Genomic DNA, 27,299 nt, shown 5'->3' on the forward strand with positions numbered 1-27,299 from the left:
TAGATTCAAATCTTTCCCTGTGCCAACAAGCTACAGTCAGCCTCAATGAGAGGCTCATTTTCGCACCCCCCCCCCCCCCCGCTACAAATATGATGACAGTTTACCTTTGCCAAAGCTAACCTTGTAGACATTCCGTGCCGCAGCTGCGATTCTAGAACAGAACGTATTTGTTCCACAGGTAGAGGCTGAAGGGTCTGCCCAGGACGTGGAGTAAACTACAATTAAAGGCTGTATTTAATAAGTCTGATCCTTTTTGAGTGTGTGGTTTTCACACACACTGAGCCATTAATGAGTTTGTTATTTTGGACGCCAAGAATTGGACAAGCTCAGTATATATGTCTTACAGCTCAACTCTTGTTGCAACCAGAACCTTCTGCCCCGAAGAAGCTTGGGAGAGCATAAGTTTGAATTCTGTGGGTTTGTTTTATTTTTTTGTAGAAGTTATCATGTTACAATACTGTCCAGTTACAGGGAATTTACAGGACTTTGTGAGAACATGGAACTGGGATGGCCTGAGGAGAAGGGTGGGTGTGGGGTGATCACATTTAAACTGACGAGGTGATCACATTTAAACTGACGGGGTGATCACATTTAAACTGACGGGGTGATCACATTTAAACTGATGAGGTGCTCACATTTAAACTGACGAGGTGCTCACATTTAAACTGACGAGGTGCTCACATTTAAACTGAAGGGGTGATCCCAGTTAAACTGACAGGGTGATCCAATTTACACTGACGGAGTGAAATTCACACATTTATAGTATCTTATTTCTTGCCTTTAAAGCACATGGTATCCATAATGAAATCTTCCTGTTTTGCTAAGCTCTCTCCTTCTCTCCATCTTTCTCTCACATCTCTTTCTCCATTTCCCTCTGTGACAGGATTCCCAGTGCGTTCTTGGAATTAGAGTACTTCCCCAGAGCATTCTGGGGATTAGAGGCCAACGGTAATGAAAGCACACATGAGCCTCACACACACACACACTTATGGTTTATTCAGCTTTATCGCACGGCTGGATTCAAACGGCCAAGCTCATCGCAGCTTGCAATGAGCATGTGGACAGTGCTCTACAGGCTACTCCACAAGACACCCCAACATCTTGGGCCTTCCCTTTTCCCTTCCCTGAGAGCAAGATGACCGTCACTGATTGGCCAGATTCCACTCAATTGGCATCCCAGATTTAAATCAGTGCCTATTTCAGGTGTAGATAAAATCCCCCATCAGTATCACTAACCTTGAGGGCCATATTTAATTAAACCTGCTATGAAATATTTAGGTATTGAACCACTCCTTGGTGGGTCACAGTTCTGACCACGTTCTTATGTTTCGACAAATCGGACGTATTGTTAGGCCGCTTGAGAGGTGCAAGCCTCCCTACAAAGGTAAGGGGTTTTATTTCAAGAATTTAGGAATTTTTCAAAGAACCTGCCAAACAAACCTAACAGCTCGAAATCCAAGATGAGGGATGGGACAATGGAAATCAATGTGTGTGTTGGCAGAGACAAGGAGAGATTTTTGAAAAAAAAAATCTTCTAGCAAAAGGCTGTATAGAAACGATTCAAGTGTGCACACACACATGCACACAAAAATGTCTAAACAGCATTGATCACAAAAAGTTTACACACAGAAGCACGCATAGGCACACACACAGGCACACGGACACACAGGCACATCATGAATACATAATTCCGATCTTTGAAGTGATGAGAGGGGGCCCAAAACCAAACAGCACCTTTACCTCACCCTGCGAGGGCATGCACTCCAGTAAACTTGACTTTATTTACCTAACCTTTCAGTCTGTACGAATGGGACTTCCAAAACAATATCGCTCGTAAAAGATGAAAACATTCGTTGGAAAACAAATCCCTGGCCAAGGTCAAGGCACACCTACACGCTAACATAACAAATATAATACAATACCTGCACTCTACACTAATGCTCCAAAGCTATTCAATGCTGAAGTCCACAGCAATGGTCGGGCCATGTCTCTCACCATTCAAGCAAATACACACACACACACACACATACACGTGTGCGTGCATGCACGCACACACACACACACACACGTGTGCGTGCGCGCGCACACACACACACGCACACACACACACATACACATGTGCGTGCATGCACACACACACACACGCACACACACACACACACGCACACACACACAGAAGCCACATCCCTGTGGTCTGTTCATGTGGGACACTTACAGAAATAATGTCCATTCTTTAAATTAAATGGGCAAAATGAAATGACATTCTCAGCCTGTTACCACTAGTGCACACCCCTAGCCCTAACTCTAACCTTAGTTGCCACAATCACAGAGCTTACGAGAAGGAAAAAAGGATGAACAGTGTTTGAAAAGGACCAAGAAATGTAAGAAAAAAAGTACAGCAAAGACAGTGATCGGAATTTAAATGAACCAATGAGCCTTCTGTTTTGGCAACGTGTTTTTTTAATGCGGTAAAACTGTGGATATACAGTCTGTTCTCTCAGCAGGATGTGATAGGGCGTACACACCATGTGACTAAACATCCTTGAATACAAGCTGTATTCATACTGTAAAAAACACTACCTGAAAAGTGTTAAACACTTGGTGCTGCATAGGTATGGGGCATGCTGCCCCACCAAGCAGTAACTTAGTAGGACGGTATATCTGCCATACCAATGATTCCCTCTTGGGAATGCGAACATGAATGTGCACAGCAAATTTCATGGTAATCCTGCCATTACTTTTCTGATCACAAATTGTAAGTTTGGTCTGATGGTGGTGGTACAGAAATGGTCATGAGGTCACCAAAATCAATGTCAAAATCTTCCTCTTGGGGCCATGACTGGCAATCATTTCATGGCAATCCGGCTATTACTTCTCCAGGTAGGCCTATGTGTGTCACGGATGGACTGATGAATGGACATCAACGGCATTCAACATTTTATTCATAAATGCAATTTATAAAAACATTTAGTCCCATTCTTTCATATTTTCACCTCATGATTGTCAAGCTGAAAGCTAGTAAGGGCTTTTAACTATCTAGCTTTCTGGCTAATGGTAAATACTACATTCTGGCTAGTGGTAGCTAGTGAGCAAGGTAGTTGCCATAAAGCTAGAGGATAATAAACGAATTGATTGTATAAAAAATGCTATCACTGTGTGGTTGATTCATAATCTAAAAGAGGTGACTCGTGCAGCCTACTACTATCCATTCTTTATTTATTTATTTTACCTCTAAAAAATATCTGGCTAAAGCAAGCAGCCTAGCAAGCTAATGGTAGACAACTGCTGACACTACAATCAACAACAAATAAACAAATTAAAAATGAAAAACTAACCCTAACTCCAGAAATTATTCATCTGAACGTGTTTCTTTTGTATTTGTATCTACTAAACTAGACTTAATAAATCCAGCTACTTTATTTTGGTTCAAGATGCTCAGTCTCTTCCTGTCCCAAAACTGAGCGGGCTCCTTGCAAACCTCTCTCTCTCTCTCTCTCTTTCTCTCTCTCTCTCTCTCTCTCTCTCTCTCAACAAATTAATTACTCTCCTAATGAATCCCGCGGGTACATTGAATATAACTATACATGTAAAACTGGCGCTAAATACAAGTAACACAGATCATTATTTTCCAATGACAACAAAATGTTATAATCTTCATCCAGAAGGTTCCGGTGGAATAAATCTCACAAATACGGTGAGCCAATATGAACTGTCAAAACAGAGATAGCCTATTCTATAAATTCGTCGAGATTAAAGTTGGTTGGATCTGTCGGTAAAGTAAAAATTTAAGCGAGCGAGACATCTTATTCAGGGGGCGTCTTCCCCCCATCTACCGTAAAAAAAAAAATCAAAGCTAGTGGAATCTACGAGCATGCATCAGTGACACCACTTGCTTGCGCGATTTAATATTTGTGAATTAAAAAAGAAGCAAAAAGTTACGTTTTCACACAGCAACGAAACTACGTGTCCGATTACAATCGCATAGCTGACCAGCAGCCCTCTCCGGGCCTTAGCACACCCCTTCTGCAAGCATCGCGTAAGAGCGCAGCCCTTCACGATTAACTCAAGAGTAGCCTACTATTTCTACGCTACAAACTACACCAAGGTTTTCTCTTAAAGTAATCCCACTGACGCCGGAAATCGGACGGAGGAATAAAAAAGAAAAAGAAAAAGAAAAAAAGAGGGTTGTGGGGACACTCGTGAACCAACTACACCACGGGGTAAACTGCCCGATTTTGTATCAGCTGACAAATGCCGCAGGTATTATATGGAATTGGCTATGGTAGTACTTTAAATGATTACGAAAACATAATAATAAATATAAACAAACACAGTTGCATAATTGCTACGACAAATGAACAAAACATGACCTTGCTGACTTGTGCTATCAAATCAGTGTATGATAAGGAATTGTCAGATTACGCACGTGTAGTTACAAGCTACACAACTAACTACAATGGTGTTTTCCTAGAGCAGGGCGGTTAAACGCTGTCACCGCAGAAGAAATGCAACCAGCACTCATGTAGACACTGTGTAGCCTACTACCAAACAGTCACAACGGTCTTGGTTATTTGATATATGCCCACAGCAAGTTTATTATTCATTCAATCGGTTCGTTTAACAACCAGCGATAGTTGTATGAAGAACCAAATAAGATTAATTTGAAGCTGCATACTTGACTGAGTAAGCAACAATAAATCTTACACTTTCTGAACGGGCTTCTTCCGTTTCTTGGCCGCATAACCAGCAGTATTCCCCAGCATTTTGACGCGTTCTTGTAAATCTTGGAAGTCTATCCGCCAAGCTAACTTCTCTTATTTTCAGGTGACGTTTGAAGACAGTCCGTGAAATGAAATCCCCAAAAATGTACGATCCCAATAGAGACCGAGGTGGTTAGCATACTGCTGGTCGCGCAGCGTGGACGAGTCAGATCTAGATCCACGGAGACAGCGCTATTCCGTACACCGCAAAACCCATATCTGCTCAAAGGTTAGTGAACTTGGACAGAATCCAGTTCCACGGCAAATGTGCCCTCTTCCGCTCTATTCTTAAACTTTTCACTCTATACTGCCCCCAAACAAACTTGATCGCGCACTCAATATGCCTTCCGCTCTCACAACTACGGAGTAATCTTGCAGCAGGTAAATCCGCCCGCTCGCTATCGGTACAAATCGCTTTCAGGAAACCATACACGCAAACGGGCCTTTTTAAGGTGGACCAGTAGGACATCTGTTCTCTAGTTTTTAAGTACGCTACTCCCCCCTTCGGCTGCGTGCGGGAGGTGCATTCCTTTTACAAGGTCCCTCCACCAAAGCTTGCTTACTGTATTTCGCCGTCAATTTACAGTACGGCTTACAATATATATATATATATATATATATTAGGTGCGTAGGAATTAAATATATAACCGGGCGCAGCTGGCTCATATATTCGGGATAGAGTGGTGCTAGAGGGCCTTGTGGTAGAGGTTCTTTGATTATCCCCAAAAATGCATGCAAATTGGCTATAAAATATCCAGCTGACCAGCTGGTCCATCGGAACCGTACGCAATATGGGGTGGATGTTTAGATCTCACATATTCAGAGGAAAATGTAGTTGTAGTGTCGCTGCTGGTCTTTCTTCTATAGGGGGGTCTAATGTAATTTTTCTATTATTTTTTAAAACCATGTGTCTCTTTATTTCTGCAGAATGAAGCAATGCACAAAGGAAATATGCTGTAATACAGATGCTGGAAGTGGCTCACATCTATACTATAGATAACTGTGTCAAACGCAAAACTTTTTCTCCATTTCCTGTTAGTTTATTTTGAAGTCAGGGTGCCGTGTAGAAGCGAGTTTCACAATGAATTATCTGAAGGAATCGAATGGAAACTGAAGGCCCCATTGTAGGTGTGGTGAATCATATGCTCATATGCTAATACATTATTATTAACCATTTGAAGAGCAGGTTTTTTGGAATGTTTTTTTTTTTTTTAGTCAGTGTTCTAGAGCTCAATTGCTTTCAATAACCAGTGGTAGATAATAACCATTAGAACATTCGAATTTGTGATCTTACTTTAAAGGGTTGGCCATTCTCTGATCTCAGGCCTTTTGCACGCAAAAATAGCTTTAATAGTGTTTGAGTTAACCTAAGGAATATCTGTTTGTGCACGCAGTGTTGATTGATGAGACGTATTCTCTTCTGTGTGAATTAAGAAACGATATTAGAGGCTTATAACGCCTTGTGAATGTTGTGGATTGCAGGCAACAAAAAGTTTGTGCGGTAATAGTTACACATAAAAAAAAATCCCTGCGCCGCAATACCGGGAACAGAACAAAGCGAGAACATTTCATGCTTTCACTGAACAAAGGACGTGAAAACAAGCAAGTATGTAAATAACCCTAAAGGCTGCGACTCAGATTCATTCCACGTGACTGTTGTCATTTCCAAATAATATAATAAAAAAGATACGTCAGGCAATTTGACTAGTGTTGATTAGTCTGGGAATGTTGACGTGATTAATTAGGTACTAGAACTGCTGCTGTGTATTTGCCCTGGTGAACAGAAATCAGTCTATGATATCTGTTATGTGATTTTTTCCCCTCCAAAATTCCAACCTCAATTAACAGTAAAATGCATTATTCCTGATGTTCTTCAGCTCAATGCTAAGCTGTTTCAAGCAGCACTTTTCCCACGCGTCAAAAATGACTAGGCCTATATATACTCAACCTAGCCATATTCCACGATAGATCGCTGGCGATTAAGTAATAGACGTTCTTGGCGCGTTTGGTTTCACAGCAGCAACCGTGCCATCCTACCGAGCAGTCAAGGTAGAATAAATCCTATTGTTGCGCCCCCAAACACTGTTGCTTGGTTCCGCGTGAATTTATCGCACCGCGGTGCAACACGAGATGCCCGTTTATTCAGCATGTCACTGTGTTTGTGTCTGTCCTTATTCACACAAACCACATAGACATCAATTAGCAGCAGTAGCAGCGTTAGTCTCCGCTGATGCAGCCATAGCTGCAGTCACCGTAGTAGTCCTATCAGCAGCGATGGTTGTAGTAATACAGAAGTGTCGTAAATGCAGTTGCTCTTTGTCTTCCTCCATTTTGTGATGGTGAAGGCAGAGGCTCTGTCCTGCTTTGCATTCTGAGAATGTACGGTGCTGATTGGCTTGTGGATTAGGCCAGATAGATTGAGGGTAGAAATTAAGGGGTTGGGGGGGGGGGGGGGGGGGGTAGCAGTTTAATGTTGGGTGAGACCAGGCCCCAGTGGCCCCCGTCCTGAGTATTTGGTTATGTCAATAGCTTTTATCTCCCCGGTGCACACCGCGTCCCAGACGGTAACATAAGCCTCTACTCCACAGCTCGGCAACACAAAGGGCCTCTGTGCTCCAAAACTCCCCTGTCCCAGCACCGGAGCCCTCAGCCGCCCAAGCTGAGGAGGGGGGAGGGGTTCAGGGGGGGACTTGGCATCAAAAGTATTCTTTTTCTTTTCTATGAGGCATTTCCTTGAGCCCCATTCACAGCTTCATGCAAAAGTTCTGTCCGTGCAGAAGATCCTTGAAAAGATGAAATGTGTTTATGTGTTCAAGAAACAATAATGTACGCACAATTACCTCTGACCTAAAAAGGGAGTTCAGCATAAAGTGAGCCAACAGAAGCCCAGGAGAGCAAAAGCTTTGTTACAAAGACCAGCTCAAAAACGCTTTGAAGAAGTGCAACGTGAAGCCCAGTGATCTAGAGCAACTGGCTGTGGACTGGTCATTATGAAGCTCCGTCAGCTCCTCCAGAGTCAACACCTTCAAATTCAAACGAACCAATCGACAGAGAGCCCAGCGGTTGCGGAGACACCAACTAAATGCGCCTCCTCCACCCCCAGATTTTCTCTCCTGCACTGTCTGCAGCAGGATCTGAACTGCACAGAACACTACTGTGACACTGGACTTAAAAGTTCTCATGCCACCCTTACAGAAATTTAAATTTTAAAATAAAATATATTATTGAGATCAGAAAATATATTATTGAGGTGCTTCACAGTATATGAGCAGCTATACAAATGTACCATTTTCCAGTGCAACCATCCATCCATCGATTATTTATACCTGCTTATTCTTAGTCAGGGTCACAGGAGCTGCTGGAGCCTATCCCAGCATGCATTGGGAGAGACAGGAACACACCCTGGACAGTTTGCCTGTCCATTGCAGGGCACACACACCATTCACTCACACACTCATACCTATGGGCGATTTAAATTCTCCAATTGACCTAAATTGCATGTCTTTGGACTGTGGGAGGAAACCAGAGTACCCGGAGGAAACCCATGCGGACACAGGAGAACATGCAAACTCCACACAGGAAGGCCCCAAGCCAAGGACCTTCTTGCTGTGAGGCAACAGTGCTACCCACTGCACCACTGTTCCGCCACTTTCCAGTACTGATATATTTTAAAAAGCATGTTGTTGTGACATATATTGCTCGATTTTTCGCATACTGTATATCTGCAATATATTCTAGTATATTTATATATTTTCTGTAAAGTCTTATATCTCAAAACTAAACTGTCTGTAGATAGAACTTTGTAATTTATATATGATCAAATGTTTTCTTCTGTGAATTAGTGCTGCAGGAATTTAGCTGCAAGAAAAAATCTAACAGCTAACAAAGACGGTACAGTTTTGTATGGTCAGTTGGTCTAAAACAAAATGGTGATTAAGCAGTCGGCTGTGGGAGCAGAGGCATGGCAACATGAACCTGTGGATTTCAAAATGGAGATTAAAGGACATTATGGAGATGTGAGGCTGTGGCAGAAAACTACAGTGGAATTACGGTGATGTTATGGGCGAATACCTTGGTGACTATCATCCTGGAATTCATGTTAAAAGAGTCTATTGTTTAAAAAAAGGAGTGCTGCAGTGTTGTAGTGTGCTGCAGTGTGTTACAGTGTGTTGCAGTGTGTTGTAGTGTGCTGCAGTGTGTTGCAGTGTGTTGTAGTGTGCTGCAGTGTGTTGCAGTATTGCAGTGTGTGGGACAGTGTGCTGCAGTGTGTTGCAGTATTACAGTGTGTGGAACAGTGTGCTGCAGTGTGTTGCAGTATTGCAGTGTTTTGCAGTGCTGCAGTGTGTGGGACAGTGTGTTGCAGTGTGCTGCTGTGTGTTACAGTGTGTTGTCGTGTGCTGCAGTATGTTGCAGTGTGTTTCAGAGTGTTGAAATCTGGTGCAGTGTGCTGCAGTGTGTTACTGTGTGTTGCAGTGTGTTGTAGTGTGTTATAGTGTGTTGCAGTGTGCTACTGAAGGGGTTCGATTTGAGAAAGGGACGGAGCGGATTGCTGTCATTAATAGGTCACATGGTCCCAATTCCTTTCTCTATCAGACTCTGCTCATTTCTCAGCTGGAATGGTGGTAATTACTGGAAACACAACCAGTCCTACAGGCAGAAACTCTAGATCGCTGTATTACAGGCTGCGGTCTATTATTAGCCTTTTCGATGGCGATGTTACGGCAGAGGCAGTCTTGGCATTTACGGGCAGTGCGCTGCAGTCACAGAACAGCTAAGACGGGGGAGGGGGGGGGAGTGTGTGTGTGGGGGGGTGGGGTGGGGCGGTGGGATTCGGGGGTGTCCACACTATTCTGCATTATGTGGGGGTCTCTCTGGCTCCCTGTCCAAACCTAACAGCTGCTGTCCTGAATGTTGACCGACACATTTTTAAAAAATTCAATCGTAAAAGATTTTAGCAAAATTGTTTTTTTTAAATATTTAAGTTTATGTTTACTGATGTACAGTTTGCTTCACTGACTGACAGACTCACACATTCATCTATTTTGACAGTCACAGTAAACACAGTAAGCAAGTGTTTAACGTCATAGATTTCGGCTACTTCCATTATGGCATTTCCCACTTTTCAGGAAAAAAGAGAACAGTCTGTGTACAGTGGACTGAGGGCCTTGTTTGTATGTACAGGTTCTCTGGCATTATCATGGAGTCAGTGCAGGCTCGTCACATGCTCTCTCACAGACTGAAATCCAGCGCACTTCTGGCAGGCAGGTGAAATTGTAGTGCACAGCACCATCTAGTGGGCATTGAGAAGTATTTTATGTAAAACATAGCCTTTCCCCCTTTTCTCCCCAGCTTGGAGCCCAGGCATAACCATCTGTACTTACTGCTGCAGCGTTCGCTATGGATTTGGGAGAGGGCTGGCAAGTGTGTGCTCTCCACTTAAGCATGTGATGTGAGCCGCCCTTTATCATCACAATGATGGGACGCTGTCATCCGAGCACGCTGAGTCTCTGTGGTCCTGTGGGGCATACAATCCCACTTGGCAAGGGCACAGGCCAGATTTGATCCCAGATGGTGGAGCCCATACATGTTCTAGAGCAGTGCCTTAACAGATACCAGTCTGTAGGGCCCATCCATGCACTAGAACAGTGCCTTAACAGATACTAGACTGTAGGGCCCATCCCTGTACTAGAACAGTGCCTTAACAGATACTAGACTGTAGGGCCCATCCCTGTACTAGAACAGTGCCTTAACAGATACCAGTCTGTAGGGCCCATCCATGCACTAGAACAGTGCCTTAACAGATACCAGACCATGGGGCTCATCCATGTATCAGAACAGTGCCTTAACAGAATGAGCCCTCCAGCAGCCCACTGAATACAAAATAAGTTTTTTTTTTTTTTTTTTTTTTTTTTTTAAATCATAAGGTCTTCTGATGAAATCCTTGTATCTACAAATTAGGTGCATCCAGGACTTTGCTCCTTTCAGTATGTTTAGTTATTTGAGGATCGGCTGCATTTATTTGTGGATCAGCTACATTTATTTGTGGGTCCGTTGCATTTATTTGTGGATCTGCTGCGTTTATTTTTGAGACAATAATACCCCCATAGGAAATTATGCTGCGTTCTGAAGGGTTAAAGTAATCATTTGAATCACATCTACTTCACACAGAGCAGGGTTATATTTGAAACCAGGACCCTGGTAGTGTGCAGTAACTACACAGTCATCAGTTTGATGGGGAAATAATGAAGTCTTCCTGAAACCTATTTGCACATTATATGCAGGTAAGCAGCACTAGATTACATCTAAAGGTATCAGCAGCTAATTATGGTCACCACCAACCGCTGTTAAATTCACCCCCTTGGAATATGCATATTTAAAGACTATTTCACATATTTTAGTTGAATATAAATATTCAATAGTTGTTTCTACAAACTTTTTTTCCCCATGGCCTTGTTTATCTTTCCCTTGTTTAATCAGGTCTTTGTTTCAGCGAGTCGTTCAGTAGCCAGTGGGGCAGACTTATTAAACCTTTTCTATTGCTGCAATGGCTTTGCACAAGATCATTTGTATTCATCGTTTGAATTCATTGTTCGACAAAAATTTCAGTGTGTTTAACGTTTAATTGCTTGGAATATTTACCACAAGATGGCAGTATAGCCACATCAGTGATTAAGGAGCTCTGCTCCATTGCTGTAATAGAAAGGTAACATTCTTTTAAATAGAATGTCTGTACAGCAGCATCCCATGTGACACCACCTAATAAAATGAACATCCTAAATTACCTTTGCATTACGTTTTTACTGAGGAAAAAATCACCCGGTACTATCAGTGACATTAAACAAATATATATTAAAATAGATAATGATCTATCTTTCATTTTGGCTTAATAACATAGTAAAACAATAAACAGTAACATTAGGTTGCAGTGGCTTTGATAAGTATATGAATAGATGAGTAGTGACCAGTGAGATCTTTAACCTGATTAATATTTATTAAAATGAAATTATTAATATTATTTAATATGAAAATTCAGAACGGGCCAATGGGACAACAGGTATTACCGCTTATAATGGTTGCAGTCAAGGGAGGTGAAGGCGCAGCTGTTTGGTTTAATGAGTTTTCCGTTTTGCAGTCACTTCAGAATGAACGGGAACGCAGTTTCACATGTACACGCACACACACACATACACACATATGCACACACACACAAATGCACATGCACACACACACACACTTATACACATGCACATACACACACATATGCACACACACAAACACACACACGCACACATATGCACACACACACACACACACACATACACCCAAATGCACATGCACACACAGACATATACACATGCACACACACAAACGCACACGCACACAAATGCACACACACACACACACGCACATATTCACATGCACACACACACAAATGCACACACATACACTACATGTGCAGCTGAACTGCAGTTATTGCATCAGCGTGGTACACTGCATGTGCAGCTGAACTGCAGTTATTGCATCAGAGTGGTGCACTGCATGACTCCAGGGAAGCCCTCACTCCAGAGGAACTGTGGACTGTCCCCTGGGCAACAGTCATGTGGTGGTTGATTGTTATTGTGGGTTAATTATGTTAGTGGTGACACAGTCAGCTCTGTTATCAGACCCTGTGTCCCCAAAGAAATGCAAAGCTTTAACAGTGCTAAGCCATGTAATGTTCATCTTTTAAAAAATCAAAAAAAAAATTTAGAGCTAAGACACTTTCTGAAATGTATCTTTCATTCGTGTCCCTTCTCTCATTTTGGCCGTTTGGATATGGCTTTCCATAAACAAAATTCAACCTGTTTGTGAATATTATATATTGGAATACATGGCTGCTGAAATAAAATGAAATCATGTATTAAATTATGATTTCAATGGCACCGATGAGGTGTTCAGTCTCTCTTCTTCTGTGTGGGAGTAGATGACTGATGATCCTACTTTTCCTGCACTAGCTTCCAAACCAGGGTGTGTAGCTTAAAGGGTGGCACAGTTTCATAGGGAAGGGATTAATTGATGAACTGAGGAAAGGTGTAGGTGTTTCCGGACTGCTGACTTTACCTGTCCGACCCGTTCTGGACCATGAGCTTGGGGTGTGGAATCTATGACAAGGCATTCGCCGTCCGTTTTGCCTTCGGTTGGCAGAACCAGAAAAAAAAGAGTGTCTGGACAAAATGTACAATCTGTACTTTTCTTTTTTTTTTTTACAAAATATTAAACCGCGGCTCTGTTCTGACAGCATATCTTTCATTAATCAAACACTGCCCCTGACTCCGCCCCCTTAGTGTAAGCACTGGGCATCACCGTCCAAACAGCGTGTTAATGATTAATTCAACTCCTACACCTCCTGTTGCTTGGTCAGCTTAGTCATCTGGTATTACAGTGCACTCCTTGTGCCTGTGTGTTGGTCTGACAGGTCTCCATGTAACCACGTTTAATCTTTGCTAACTTCCTGTTCACTGTAGTAGTTTTCCAGTCAGCTTATTTATCAAATCATTTACATAATCTGTGCCTGATTACAACAGGGGGAAAAATGTATGTATTTCCTTGATGCTTTTTATTTTTTTAAAGAATGATGTTCATGACATGGAATGGAATTCAACATTTGGTACAACTGTATATTGTTATGTGTGTGTGTGTGTGTGTGAGAGAGAGAGAGAGAGACAGAGTCTGTTTGTGTGTGTCTGTGTTCTGTGTTTGCGTAAATGGGGGGGGGGGGGGGTGTTATCAGGCCTAGTGTTTAGTAAATTCTAAGTTCTTGTAAAGCATCTCAGTACAGGTGCTAAAAAAAAATACTTAAAAATTTTTTTTTTCAAAAGTTCAAAATAAAGCTTTCAGTGAAGGCATGGTGGAGGAACATTGGTGCAAGTGCTGAGCTCCTGAGGACATTTAAGACTGTTGGTTTATGGGGACTGGGGCAGAACTGACTGCAAGTTTGTAAGCGCATGTTCATCCCAGGAGTATAACCCAGTCCAGCTGGCTCCTATGGTAATTAATGCAGGCACCGTGCGGACAGTCATGGAGTTATCCTTCTCCCATTACCCTAATGCTCTGATTATCCTGCTCCCAGCTCTGCACGTCCAAACATTCCCTCTTACATATATTTCACAGTGATATGCAGAATTAAAAAATATGTGTAATAATATATGACTCAAGTGAAGATGACTCATATATTTGTCCATATATTGTGAAGTATTCCAATATCACACACACAACACACACACACACTGAGGATATTACTGTACAATGAGGGTTCTGGCTGGCACACACATGCACACACATTTATATACAGTACACACACAAACCAGAAATATATAGAAATGCTCACCATTACAGGAAATATATGCCATGCTGATGAGAGAAATCTTGTGTGCTGCACTCCAGGCCAGAGGGGGCGCTGTAACACGTGTGCTATTGATCGCTATTGATTGTGATGTGACATCCGTGTTGTGAAGTTTATCTTTTTCATCCCATGCGTATCAATTATGTTCATTAGTGGCTTAAAAAAGAATGAAGTCCCCCTTTTTCCCCACTGCTGCCTTATGGGTTTAAAGAGGTAAAATTAACAAAAATATTTATATTTGCCTTTAAAACTATGCACACCAATTACAATCGTTTTGGTAGGGGAGGGGACAAGGATAAAAAAGTGATATAAAAGAAAGGAAAAAAGAAAAAAGAAAGTTGAAGGCCAGATGATAACGGACGATAAAGTGCGCAGGACCCAAGCAGCTTTTCAGAGTGGGACAGCTGGCCTTGTGCATTATAAAGAAGTGTGTGGTATAAACATATGTGTGTTGTGACATCGCATGTGCCCAGACTGTGAATAATAAGAGACTGATCACGTCAGTTTTGCTTGACATGTTTAGCTGCATACTTATTGCAAAGCTCAGCAATCTGTCACAGTTACCGCAGTTACGGAGGACGCCCTGGGGGGGGGGGCGGGGGTTGGCGGGCCCTCCTTTCTGGAAGCATCCGTCGCTCTCTCTCACGCCTCCGGATCGAATTCGTCTCCCGTCGTCAGGGCCTTTCACAAGCGCTGCCGAAACACGACGGGGAGAAGTCGTGACCTGAAATGATTGGAATCCGGCCCCCACCCGACGGAACAGGACCAACAGGTCACCAAAAAAAAAAAATAAAAAAACTCCTACTCCACCTGGGTTTCTCTCTGCAATGGTGGAATGGAAACTAGCACCTGCTCTCATTAATTAAAGCAGCCTCCTGTGCACTAGATTTATTCCCTCGTGGAAAGGGAACTTACGGCAATATATCGTAAACACTTGGACTTATTTGAAACTATAATGAGGAACATTTTTCACAGCAGTAATATTTAAAAATATATACAGTATATTGCAAATCTTGGAAAGTGGTGACAATTGGTTGGCCTATATTTGCCAATGTATATGGGGAAGTGTCACATTTCATTTTCATATATTTTTATTATAAATTGCCATTATATTCCGGTCCTGACAGAGGTGATTCCCCACACGTGTTTGGGATTCCAGGCTTGTCCCGGGAGCTTGGTACCCACAACATGGCCGCCTCTTCTCATCCGATGTCCGTAGGTAAAGGAATTCAGAAGTTAGAAGCTTCTTTTTTGATCATGTTTTTTTCTGTCTCACCATCAGCCCTTATTTTAAAGTCAGGGTTTTTGGGGGATTTTTCCCCCTCATGTTCCTTAGTGCCAGCTTCATGCCAGTTTGCCTGTGTCTCTCTCGTAAAGCAGCTATCTGAGTACATCTTTATCTGAGTAAACCTCTTGTGTAATCTACAAGGGTTCATGTTCTTCAGCTTCTTGTGACAGTATACGGGGGGGAATGCTGAACATGTACCTCTAGTTTTTTACTCTCATAGTTTCCTGGAAAACTCTGATTCATATAATAATTCATGCAAATATGCAATATTAACAGTCTAGTGCAAAAAAGCTTGTGTGACAGGGCTCGGTCCGGGAGAGGAATCCAGGCGATCTGGGGCCACGCCCACTGGCTAAGTAGGCGCGCCCACCTGGGTTGCGTTAACGCGTCAGCCTGGGGCTGAGAAGTCTACCTTTCAGAAAGCGGGAATTCGTATTCCAGACAGAACAGAGAGCGAGAGAGACGACAGCAGGCTGACACGCTCTCTTGGTGTTTGTTTTCACTTTTTTTTTTTTGTCTTTGTTGTTTTGGTTGTTATTATTTTGGATTCTGTGATGGTGAATATTTAAATTAATTTGTGTAAACAAGTTTCCCTCTCTCTCTCTCTTTAATAAAACAGCCATGAAAACCTGGAATTACCACATCTCCCTGTGTCCAGCTATTCTGCACCTTCACTGGGGGGGTCACCACATCTCCCTGTATCCAGCTATTCTGCACCTTCACTGGGGGGGTCACCACATCTCCCTGTGTCCAGCTATTCTGCACCTTCCCCGGGGGTCACCTGAAGTGTGCCACCTTGAATCTGCAGAAAATGAAATTCTCAGGAGCAGCAAAATACGGTTCTCCAGTGAGCATTATGATTTTACCATCTGTGGTTTTCAACCAATGATTATTAGTTGTTGAGTAATGAAACTCAAGAATTTTTACTGTGTTAAAAAAAATAAAAACAAAATGACAAACGAAATGGTTCAGGCACAATACCAACAGTGCATTATATCTATATGCTGTGCATTATGACTTTACAGAGTTTTACAATTACAGCAGATTATAACTTTATATATTCACAAAGGATTTATAAAAATTAACGTGTTCATGACTGCAAGTTCATACATGCATAAATTCTGCTTTAATTTGCTAACAAATGTCACACACCATATTACACCAGATGTGTGAAAGCTTAGACAGATGAGATGTTTGTAGGTTGAGGGGAAATGTAAAACATTTTATATAATATAGGTGAACTGAACCTGGGACAGGACCTTGGGGTCTACTCTGTGACTGAATGAGTAACACCACAGATCCTATATACACACCAGATGCACACCCCTTATGTTTCTTCTCTCCTCCGGTTCTTAACAGGGATATTCTCCTTAGCTGAAGCAGGTTCTGCTCGGTTCAGAAGCTTCCAGTGCTGTGGTACAAGACATAACATCCATTGTTGCAGTGCTGTCATTGGACACACCCCCGGAAATATCATTCTGATGATGCGTCAGCTTGGAATGTGAGAGGGTAAATTACTGAGTGACACTGTCAATGACACGTACCATCAAAAAGTGCTTCGCCGCAGCCAAGAATGCAAGCATTGTTTTTATTATGATCACACTGAACTGATGTGAGTGCCAGTAGCCCAGACAGTGTGTAATTAACAGAAAACCCATTTGCTATCTGAATTACATATTGTTTCCTTTATGATTGGGGTAAATTCCAATTTACACCGGTCAATTCAAAGTCAATCCTGTTCTGAACTCTTGAAGTGAGGAATTGATTTAGTATTGCTGCAGGAATGGAATGGGAAGCAGTGGAACTGACTTTGCGTGCTTGATCTCAATGCTTGTTTTCCCTGTGTTGACATCCAGAACATTCCAAAACATCACATGATCTTCGGTCCTCGCTTTCTTTGAAGGAGCTGAGCAAATCTGCTGATTCACCTCCAATGTAGCAAGAGATTTTTCGCTTAAGAAACTGTAATTCGCTGCAAGACAACAGTTCCATAAACGAGCGGCCGTTGGTATGGGCAGGTTCGGTGGTAGCCATGGTTACAGCTGGGCACAATGGCCCCTCTGTCGTCTCTCCGCGCTCTGCAGCGGGACTCTGCCGGAGCTCCTCAATCGGCTCCATTGTCTTGTCTGTCCTCAGCTGGTACCGAGGTCCCCAGAGCGCAGCTGTGTACCCTGATGCTGGCCTGCGACACACACACACACACACACACACACACACCCACACATTCAGCGACGGGAGTGTTTCGTACTGTACGAGCACAGCTCGCCGAACAATGGCCATTTTCCTTGGGCGATGTCCTGTCGGGCCTCGTATCCGAGTGACGCAACTGCATGTGTTTCTGACCGCACCTCACGGGGCTCTGAAGCACAGCTTGACTGGATTTACCCACCGCACTTATTCTGCCAGTTAGAGTTCGCTCATAAGAGAAAGTGCTGACAGCGGTAGTCCTGTTTTAATATGAAGGCATGCGCGTGTTACTGAAATGGCTTCCTCCCATGAAAATTCTCTAACATTGTTACGGATCATTACGTTGATGATTATTAAAATAATGGTACCGCTATTGTGGTGATTATTTTAATAATAATGATGATGATGATGATGATGATGATCGTATATGAAATGTTATGATAGATTATGTAATAGTCTCTAATAGTAAATGTAATAGTCATAATGTAAATAATTACTAGTTGTTAATTGTGATATACCTTATTGTTATTTTCTTTTTTTAAATTTTTCTTTTTGTTGTGGTTGCAGTAATTGTTATTATTCCTGAGCAAGCTAAAGAAGAGTGTTTGGTTCTCAGAGGCAGTCTAGCCAATAAGAACAGCTTGCAGGCATCTAATGAGAGATGTTTCTGCTGTCTCTCTGTACACTCTCTGTTTTCCATGACATTAAATTACAGGCATTTAGCTGATGCTCTTATCCAGAGCAACTTACACAACTTTTTACATTGTATCCATTTTATACAGCTGGATATATACTGAAGCAATGCAGGTTAAGTACCTTGCTCAAGGGTACAACAGCAGTGCCCTACCCAGGAATTGAGCCTATGACCTTTCGCTTGCAAGCCTCGTTCCTTCCCCATTATGCCACACTTCTCTCCATCTCTGCATGCTTTCTATTCCTGCGGGCCGGCACCTCCCCCACGCGCTGATATTAAGGTCCCCCGTAATCAGTGTGGCCAGTCACAGGAGGAACTCACTGCTCGGCCTTGTGGGAAGGGAGAGGCTGGAAACAGACCTCCCGCTCCTGGGGGGGCTGGTATTTACGGTGGGCGGAGGGGGGGGGGGGCCCGCTCTCCTCGGGGGGGTGGTTAACAGGTCGGCGGTGGGGACCGGTGTCGCTCATCGGTCCCCCGCTCCAGCGTGCTCTCAGGCGTGCGCCGCTAATTAGCCCGCCGGGATCGCATCTCCGATTGGCTGCCGTGACCCGTCTAAAAATACACCCAGCGACACGGGGGAGACCGCAGTACGACCCCGCGGCGCGTTAAAAATGCAGGCGGGGCGGTTTTTTTAGGGGCAGTTGCATCTGTGCAGGCGAGTGTATCACGCACCAGGGATTCCTCCACCAATAAGCAATTAAACAATGGTGGCATTTCACACAGCAGTGTTATTTAGTTCGCCATCTCAATTCTGCCTCATGAAATTCCTCAGTGGAAAAGTGTCTCATTTATTTTTGTTTCATTTTAATGAATTTATATATACACACTGTGCATATTTGGGGTGCACATAGACAACACTGTTTGTATTTGTACAAATAGGGTATTCAGGTTTGGATAGTACACTGATAAATATGTACAGTATGTACATATGTATTTATGTGTATGATACCCAAGGCACCATGAGAGGTCACAGTTATAACAGGAGGGCTGGAGAGGCTTGTCTCTCCCTGATAGAGACTGGCAACGCGCGACTGGGAGGATCTGGGGAGGTAGCATGCTGTGCTGGTTTAAACCCACCAGCGGCAGAGCAAACCCAGCCATGTGCTATCAGTTTGTGCTCCCAGTTAAAGTGTGTTCCAGTTACAGTGCACTCCAAGTCCCAGCATGCTCCAGTCCTAGCCCCAGTGCGCTCCAGTTCCTGATGAATGTAATGACAGCCCCAGATTTTAACCGTAGGGCCCAGACCCTGTTTCCGCTGAGTGCCTTACCTGACCATTCAGCTCTGAACACATTTATGACACTTTTAAAGCCATTTCCTGTGTACTGCCATGGAATTTATAACCAAACCACTTTTGTGCATTTTGTGTGATTAAATTTTAAAATCTCATTAATTCCTGCCGGTAAATACTGGCTTACTCATGCCCACCCTGACCCACTGCACAATTATAGAGGCACACAAAAGTACCAAAAGTAATCCTGTATCCTGTCTGGAGAGGTGTGTCTTCAGTCTGTGTCAGGAACTGGCAGTGATTCTGACCTTCAGAGACGCTTAATTCGTCTGCTGGGGGCCTAGTTCTAATTACCCATGCTATGAAGGGTGATTTTAGGCATGCATTGTGTACACTTGTGAGGTCAAGAGGTCAGGGAGATTTTTGTGATGCCCCTTCACCCAGTGTGCACTTGGCCTGCCTCTGTCATGACTTGTTCCTGAAATGTTGCTTTCAGCACACAGTGTCACAGAAAGAAGTGGTGATGACATCATTACCAACAGTGTCCTGTGACGCCCCTGATTGATGGCTGATGCTAACTATTTGTTACACACGCCCCTGCCTGATGGTTGATGCCAGCTATTGGCGACGCATGTTGCAACGCCCCTGATTGATAGTTGCTGCCAGCTATTGGCTGCACATATTGCCACGCCCCTGATTGATGGCTGATGCCAGCTATTGGCTACACATGTTGGCACACCCTTGGAGTGATGATGTCACAGAAGTACTGTGAGAATGTACCACAGCTTGCTGTGTCGGCGCATTTCTGTATAAGGTGTTCTGCCGCGTCAGCCAAGTTACTGTCCATCAGTATAGGGTAGATCCACTGATCCCCATATAATCTGGATGGGCTTACCATAACAGATAATTACAGCAACCCATCCGAAACATGATTCATGATAAATGAACTTAGCTTGTCCAGCACCTGGGGGGGGGGGGGTGTGACTACACAGCAACCTGCCAACGGTGGGGGGCCATTTCCTTAAAAAGGCAGAGCTACACTCAGCATTTCCTGGTTCTTTGGAGGTCCCTGCTTCCACATTTCAGACAAAAGGCAGATTTGTTCAGAGGTGACACTTTACGCATGCGTACCGGAGAGAAGCGCCTGGAAACGTATGTAAGGACCAATAACAGCTCCCTCCCTCACACCTTCACACCCCATCTGCCAGCAACTAGAAGTACCGGGCGGACAGGTGGGGGGGGGGGGGGGGGGGGGGGAGTTTATCTTGGAGTTTATCTTGAATCTGTAAAAGAATGTGTTCAATCAGACAACATCAGAGATACCCATATATGCATTCCCTGTGGAACATTTGTGTGCTTCCATGGGTTTCTGGGAACTTTCTGGAAAAATCTGGAAACTTTATTTAAAATATGAACATAAAAATCAATGGCTTTGCCCCAAAAGTAGAATAGGGGGAGGGATTCACAAAATATTGTCCAGTTAACATTCATAATTTTAATAATTATTAATTATTTTAATTGGGCAAATTTAATTGTATAAATCCTTATGTTTTTCCAACAATATTTGCAAAGGTTTGATGGCCAACCCCTTAAAGGAATAAATGTTAATTTAATCCAGAGCTAGAATGGAAAACATTGTTATTATTCACGATAACTCCACTGATACCTGTACCTGTGGAGAACTGGAGTAAAAAATGTGTGCCGGAGTTCCTTTGTTGCATATGAGTTCAAGCCAATCATTGTCAGTAAAGCATGTGTGCATCGTGAGATGTAAACAAATTGTCTTTGTCTGAAACTATTCCAGAAACGAATTCTCGGTGAGAACCAGCCTTGCCTGTGGTGTGGCATGCCTCTCATTAACCAAGCTGCATAATCATTTAAACTGAAGCCTCAGTTATGTATGACTGTGAAGCAGAGTTGTTTACTCAAGGCTAGATTAGCGAACGAGGAGCTGCAGCAGAAAGGTGCCGTGAGGTGAGAGGGAACTGGTGCGCTGACATCACATTTGAGGACAACTGGGCAGCAGTGCAGTATAATGGGCAAGGAGCTGGTCTTGTAACCTAAAGGTTCGATTCCCAGATAGGACACTGCCGTTGTACCCTTGAGCAAGGTACTTCAACCTGCATTGCTTCAGTATATATCCAGCTGTATAAATGTATGCAATGTAATGTAAATGCTATGTAAAATGTTGTGTAAGTTGCATCTCTCTGGATAAGAGTGTCTGCTAAATGCTTGTAATGTAATGACTACATTACCCCTACCCAACTACCCTACATTTTCAGCAGACCAGGGTGGTCTGAAGGCAGCTGGTGAAAGTGACATTAAAATGTTTTAATAAAAAAAAAAAAGGTATTTTCCTGCGTTTGGAACAGGAACCATTTTGAATCCATCCGGTCTGTCCTTGCTGCTGCTTTGATTCACTGTTTAAGAGTTCAAATGACTCCGGAGAGCTCCATGCAGAAATAAAACTGCACATTAAAGTGTGATTATGTTTATATTATGGTGAAATGTAAGAATTGAATTACGATTTAATTCAATCCAGTTCAGCTATTACAGAGTGCCATTTTGGGCAAGAATCACTGCGGGGTTTTTGTTCTGTCTGAATAGCTATTCACTCACATGAAGCATAACAGCAGCAATGTTTGTGTGTTAGTTAGTTAGTTAGTTAGAGTCTTTACTATCCTCATGGGGCAATTTGTTCTGCAGCATGTTGTAACAACTACATAGCAATGAGTATTACCCTCCACCAACAACAGATATAAAAACATTAAATATTTAAAAGCAATTTGTGCGTAGAAAGTCAACCCCTTAAAACATAGATGAATCGAGAGCGAGCCCATGCCAACCTCACCAGTCCTATAACTTATTAAGGACGCCAGTGACAGATGTGATAAAGGAGCATTTAGTCCTCTTTGTTTTTCATATTAGGAGCCTGTGGCTGCCATCGGAGGAAAGTAATAGAAATTGGTTCTACAGAGGATGCTGGGAGTCCCTCAGAATGGACTAGGCCCTGCTTAAGGCTCCTGTCTGAAACAGCTGGGAGATAAGGTTGCGCCGGTGATCCAGCTAGCTGGTGTCACACTGTTTTATATGTGACTGTCCATCCATCCATCCATCCATCCATCCATCCATTATCTATGCCCACTTATTCCTGGGCAGGGTTGCAGGAGGTGCTGGAGCCTATCCCAGCATGCATTGGGCAAGAGGTGGAAAAACACCCTGGTATGTGAGACTGCGAGAAATGTAAACAGAGACACGTGGAGAGAGAGAGAGAGAGATAGAGAGAGAGAGAGAGAGAGCATATTCATAAATATCTGGTTGCCTTGTTTGAATAGATATACAGTAGCATTAAAGCAGAAACATTTGCAAGTATATGCAGTCCAGTTTTATATATGCAGCCTCCCTTTTAGCTACATTACAATTCATAATTAGCTTAGCCTTTAGTTTATGTACATTTTTTACATGAATATAATTTTTACATCAGTGCGTCTTAAAGGCTGGTTTGTGGTAAACAATCCTCAGTACTCACTGGCCATCAAACAGGCTTCCCTGGTGAGAGAATCCAAAATAAAAGAGAGGAGGTTATTGTTCATGTATCCTGTTGTGTGTGGAGAACACTGCTGTGAAAAAGACTTCTTGGCCAAAGCCAAGTTTTTCTGTAAGCTATCTGAACCTACATCGCTGTCCTACTTTTTAAAAATAACTGACAGGACAGGCCAGTCCACCTGTGATAACAGCTTCTTTGTTTATAAGGCATGACCTTACCAAGGGTGTATTTCCGTTTCACTGTTTATCAGTCTTAGATTATCAGTTTGTAGTCTTCTGTGTGTTTTTAATACAACATTTTTACCTGAAGTCACACGCCCCCCTTGCCCACATCTCACCCACCATTCCACCAATAGGCTTGCAAAAAGTTTGTTTTCTTGGTGGAAAACTAACAATTTAGTCTAGTTTGATTGGCCTTGAAATGCAACATTGACCTTATGACAATGCAAAAACCAAGAAAAATTGTCAGGGTGATTATGCCAAACATTGTTTTTCAAATGCACCATTCTGGGTCCCATTAACCTGGTGTAACCTTGGGAACATTTAGCAAATCGCTACCCATTAAATACTTATTCTTAAATACCTAGTTTTCCTCTACACTAATTTCAAGCTATAACCTGATACCGTAAATTATACCTGCCAGGTTAAAGGGATCCAAAAAAAAAAAACAAAAAAAACCCAAATCAAATACACAAAAATTGATTGTGATACAAAATATCAAAATACCTCCCAAATACATATCCTTAAACTACAATAAAAATGGCGGAGCTATCGGTTGCTTTATAGGTACTATAGCGGTACAAACTATGTAAAAAAGAGTTGAATAACCTGTAGGCCTAATACATACAAAATACATACAACTGATCATGACCTTCGAACATACACACTTTCTAATTGTGCCGTCAGACAGGTGCACTATGGGTACTCAGTGACATAGGAGTGTCAACAAGAGTTCAGAGAGAGTTCCATGGCGAGCAGTACCGCCATTCTGCCACAGCTTTATTACAATGCTTGTGAAGCTTTACTTAAATGTGTCAATGAATTCTGCAACTGCCTTGTTTTCCTTGTACAAGGAGGATAGGTTTTTATGAGGCTTGTATTCCCTTGTAAGCATTGCTTCTCTTTAGGATAATTTCTAAAAGCCTAATCTTTCTAATTAATTAATTAATTAATTTCTTCATTGTTGCATGCTTTCATTTTAGCTGGATTTTTGCAGTTAAATGCCTGTATACTCTCATTTTAGCTGGTGTGTTTTTTAGGTACAACTTACAGTACCATGCCATACTAATTATATAAGTCCCCCTAGATAAAAATGCTGAACAAATACGTAGATAAATCTGCTAGTACTGCGCTCTGTGCTTCTAGAAGTGGGGTTCTCAAACTGCGTTTATTACACAGGTAAAGAGTGGAGGGTGTGTCTGTCCTGGGTGTGTCTGCGACCTTTCTCCCACTTGGCAGATTGCTCTCTCAGCCAGGTACCCTGGGAAAGGATCCTGTGGCCTCATGTAAATTTGGGTTTTGGATATGTGTCCTTTTGAACCAGTCTGTACGGAGCAGACTTCTGTTTCAAAGGTTGTGCTGGTTGTATCTTTAACCTCACACGTCTTGCTTCTTAATGTGATCTGATGTCATCCAGTTAAAATGCCTGTCAGGGTCTGTGGAGAGGCAGTTTTTCCTGCTGAGGTCTAAAAGGAATAAAATGTCACTGGAGACAGATACTGTACTTGTGTTGCTTCATTGGATCGAGACAGCTCTTTTGTTTGGGTGTCACCTCGAGACAGTCATCATACAAGCCTCCATTTTAAATTCCTCTTTTCTCCACTTAAGGCTGTCTCTCATTAAGAATGGATTTTTAAAATAGTTTCAGTGATAAATGGTTTGTTTAGATTTCTCAATGCACACATGCTTTACTGTAAATGATTGAACTCTGATCCATATGCAACATCTACAAAGGAATTCTGAGCACGAGGGCTCTGTTTTATTCCAATCCTCTACAGGTACAGATATCAGCGGAGTTACTGTGAATAATAACCCTGGTTTCTGTTCCACCATCAGTAAACTGACTGAGCCCTGGATTTAATTAATATTTGTCATAACCTTTGACCTTTTACTGAAAATTAACTCCTCCAATAGTATTTGGTCCAAATAGTGTTTGTTCCTTGCATTCATTTATAAGTCAAAATTATTTTTATGTCTGTGTGTGTGCGTGCGTATGTGTGTGAGTGCGTGTATGAGTGCATGTGTGTATGTATGTGTGTGTGTTTTTATGCATGTGTATGTGTGAACATGTGCACACGCGCATGTGCGTTTGTGTACGCGTGTGTGCGAGTGCGTGCGTGCGTGCATACGTGCGCGTGTGTCTGTGTGCATGTGTGCGTGCTTGGGGATAGACTTGCTGACACTCCCTAAAGCATACATCAGTGAAACATGCTTGAGAATGGAATGAGGCTCGGTGGAGAGCGTGGCTATGCCTCTGGGAAAAGCTGTTATCATTTTTTTAAGCTGACTTCACTTCCGGGTCCTGTGCCAGGCCCGTTCATCGCCATGGCGGGACATACACTCAAGCGCGACTCTGTTTACTTCCGTCTCTGTTGTCTTTGGTCTCTCCAGGCTGTTTACTGGTGCTTGGCTGGCCCTGCCCACCATGACGGTTCGTCTCGGCGGATGGACGTGCCGATCGGCACGTTTGCCTGATACTCCAAACATTTTTCCAACATCCAATTCTCTCTGGCTCTGAGGCCAGTACAGGAGGGGAAATGCCTTTAAAATGGAAGCCCAGATGCCCTCTGTAATTTGAATGTAAAACCTTGAGGCCCAAAAGCAATACAACAGTTTTCCCTTGTCAGGAATACGCTGTATTTCATACACATTTATAAGAAAAATGTGAGATTTTTAAAAAAATGTATGCATTTCATAAGTAAGTACACTACTTCCTACTACTGCTACTACTTCCCTGTTTTCTGTACCCAAAGAAATATGCACTCATTTTTGGTTGCAGTTTCATAGGCACATTTCACTGAAACAAAAACAATTTCAGTCGCATGCTGTTTTTTTCCATCTCTGGGCAGTGTGGAGTTGTAAACTATGACACCTATGTAAACTATGAGACCCAAGGGTTATGTTACTTACGGTGGTTACAGAAGCCATTCCATTGAGTCTAAGAAGCAACAGGTAAGACTCATCTTTCATACACGATACAAATGCAGTCTGCGTGCATTCCTGACCTTGTTACGAAATTCAGCGTACTTCTTGTCATTCACAATACCAGCCTCGCTTGTTTTAAATGTCGAACTGGAGAGTAATTATTCATCGTAATTTATGTTTCGCCGTAGTTTCAACATTGTTTCAACATAGTTTCAAAAACATATTTTTATGTTTTAAAACATTTAATCACGAGGGTTGGTGAAATTCAGTTCAGTTATGCTGTTTGTCAGAAAGATAAATTTTTACAATACCAGCCGTCCAGTCAAAATGCTAATTTAGCATGGCTCACCAGATTTGTGTTTATTTTCCTCAGCTTTTTAAATGATAATACAATGTGTTGAACTGGAAGTTGAACTAATTATTATTTTGTGTCATTTTGTTCAATGGAAAACTGACCATCCAAAAAACTGACCATGCAGACGATTAAGGTGGTCTTTTTGACTCTAAAGAGTGAGGGACTCCATATTAGTGCTCTGAAGAAGACAATGGGCCTCATTCACAAAACTTTTCTTAAATTATTCTTATTTTTGCTCTTAAAAATGTTCCAATGAAAAACCAATATGGGATTCATAACATGTGCAGACCTTTGTTATTGTGCCTATCCCAGGTGAACGAGATGATGCATGCTGTTAATTTTACATGCAATCATATTCATGTGATTAACATAAGGAAACAGCCACGAACAAATACAAATAAGAAAAAAATGATGAATGCCAAAATTTTCTCAGAAATGTTCTTACACACAGTTTACAATCAAATGTGATCATATGTATGAGGCCCTAATTTTATATTATTGCATTTTATTGATATTTCAACCGTTGATAAGTTTTTAAAAAATAAAAATCACTACAATTTGTGGTTGTGTAGTCACAGCATCTTACTTGCTGCAACCTGAATTTACTATCAAAACTCACAATTGTGAGAGTCGGGGGAAGGGGTGTGCATGCTTCAATGGATTTTTTGTACAGGTTACAACTTTCATAAATATATAAATGTTATATTACAGTTC

At 42.4% G+C, this 27,299-nt stretch overlaps 1 protein-coding gene across 1 annotated transcript in view; it reads right to left on the reverse strand.

The window, feature by feature from the left end:
• LOC118212668 (aryl hydrocarbon receptor-like) overlaps positions 1-5,186 on the reverse strand; it is a 68,411-nt gene extending 63,225 nt beyond the window's left edge. The window contains exon 1 of the mRNA XM_035390820.1: positions 4,705-5,186. Within this exon, the coding sequence (XP_035246711.1) occupies positions 4,705-4,763 (59 nt within the window). The 5' untranslated portion in view covers positions 4,764-5,186. The remainder of the gene's footprint in view (positions 1-4,704) is intronic.
• Positions 5,187-27,299: the final 22,113 nt, after the last annotated feature.

Source organism: Anguilla anguilla, chromosome 14, assembly GCF_013347855.1.
Source record: "Anguilla anguilla isolate fAngAng1 chromosome 14, fAngAng1.pri, whole genome shotgun sequence".
NCBI classification, from domain to species: Eukaryota; Metazoa; Chordata; class Actinopteri; order Anguilliformes; family Anguillidae; genus Anguilla; species Anguilla anguilla.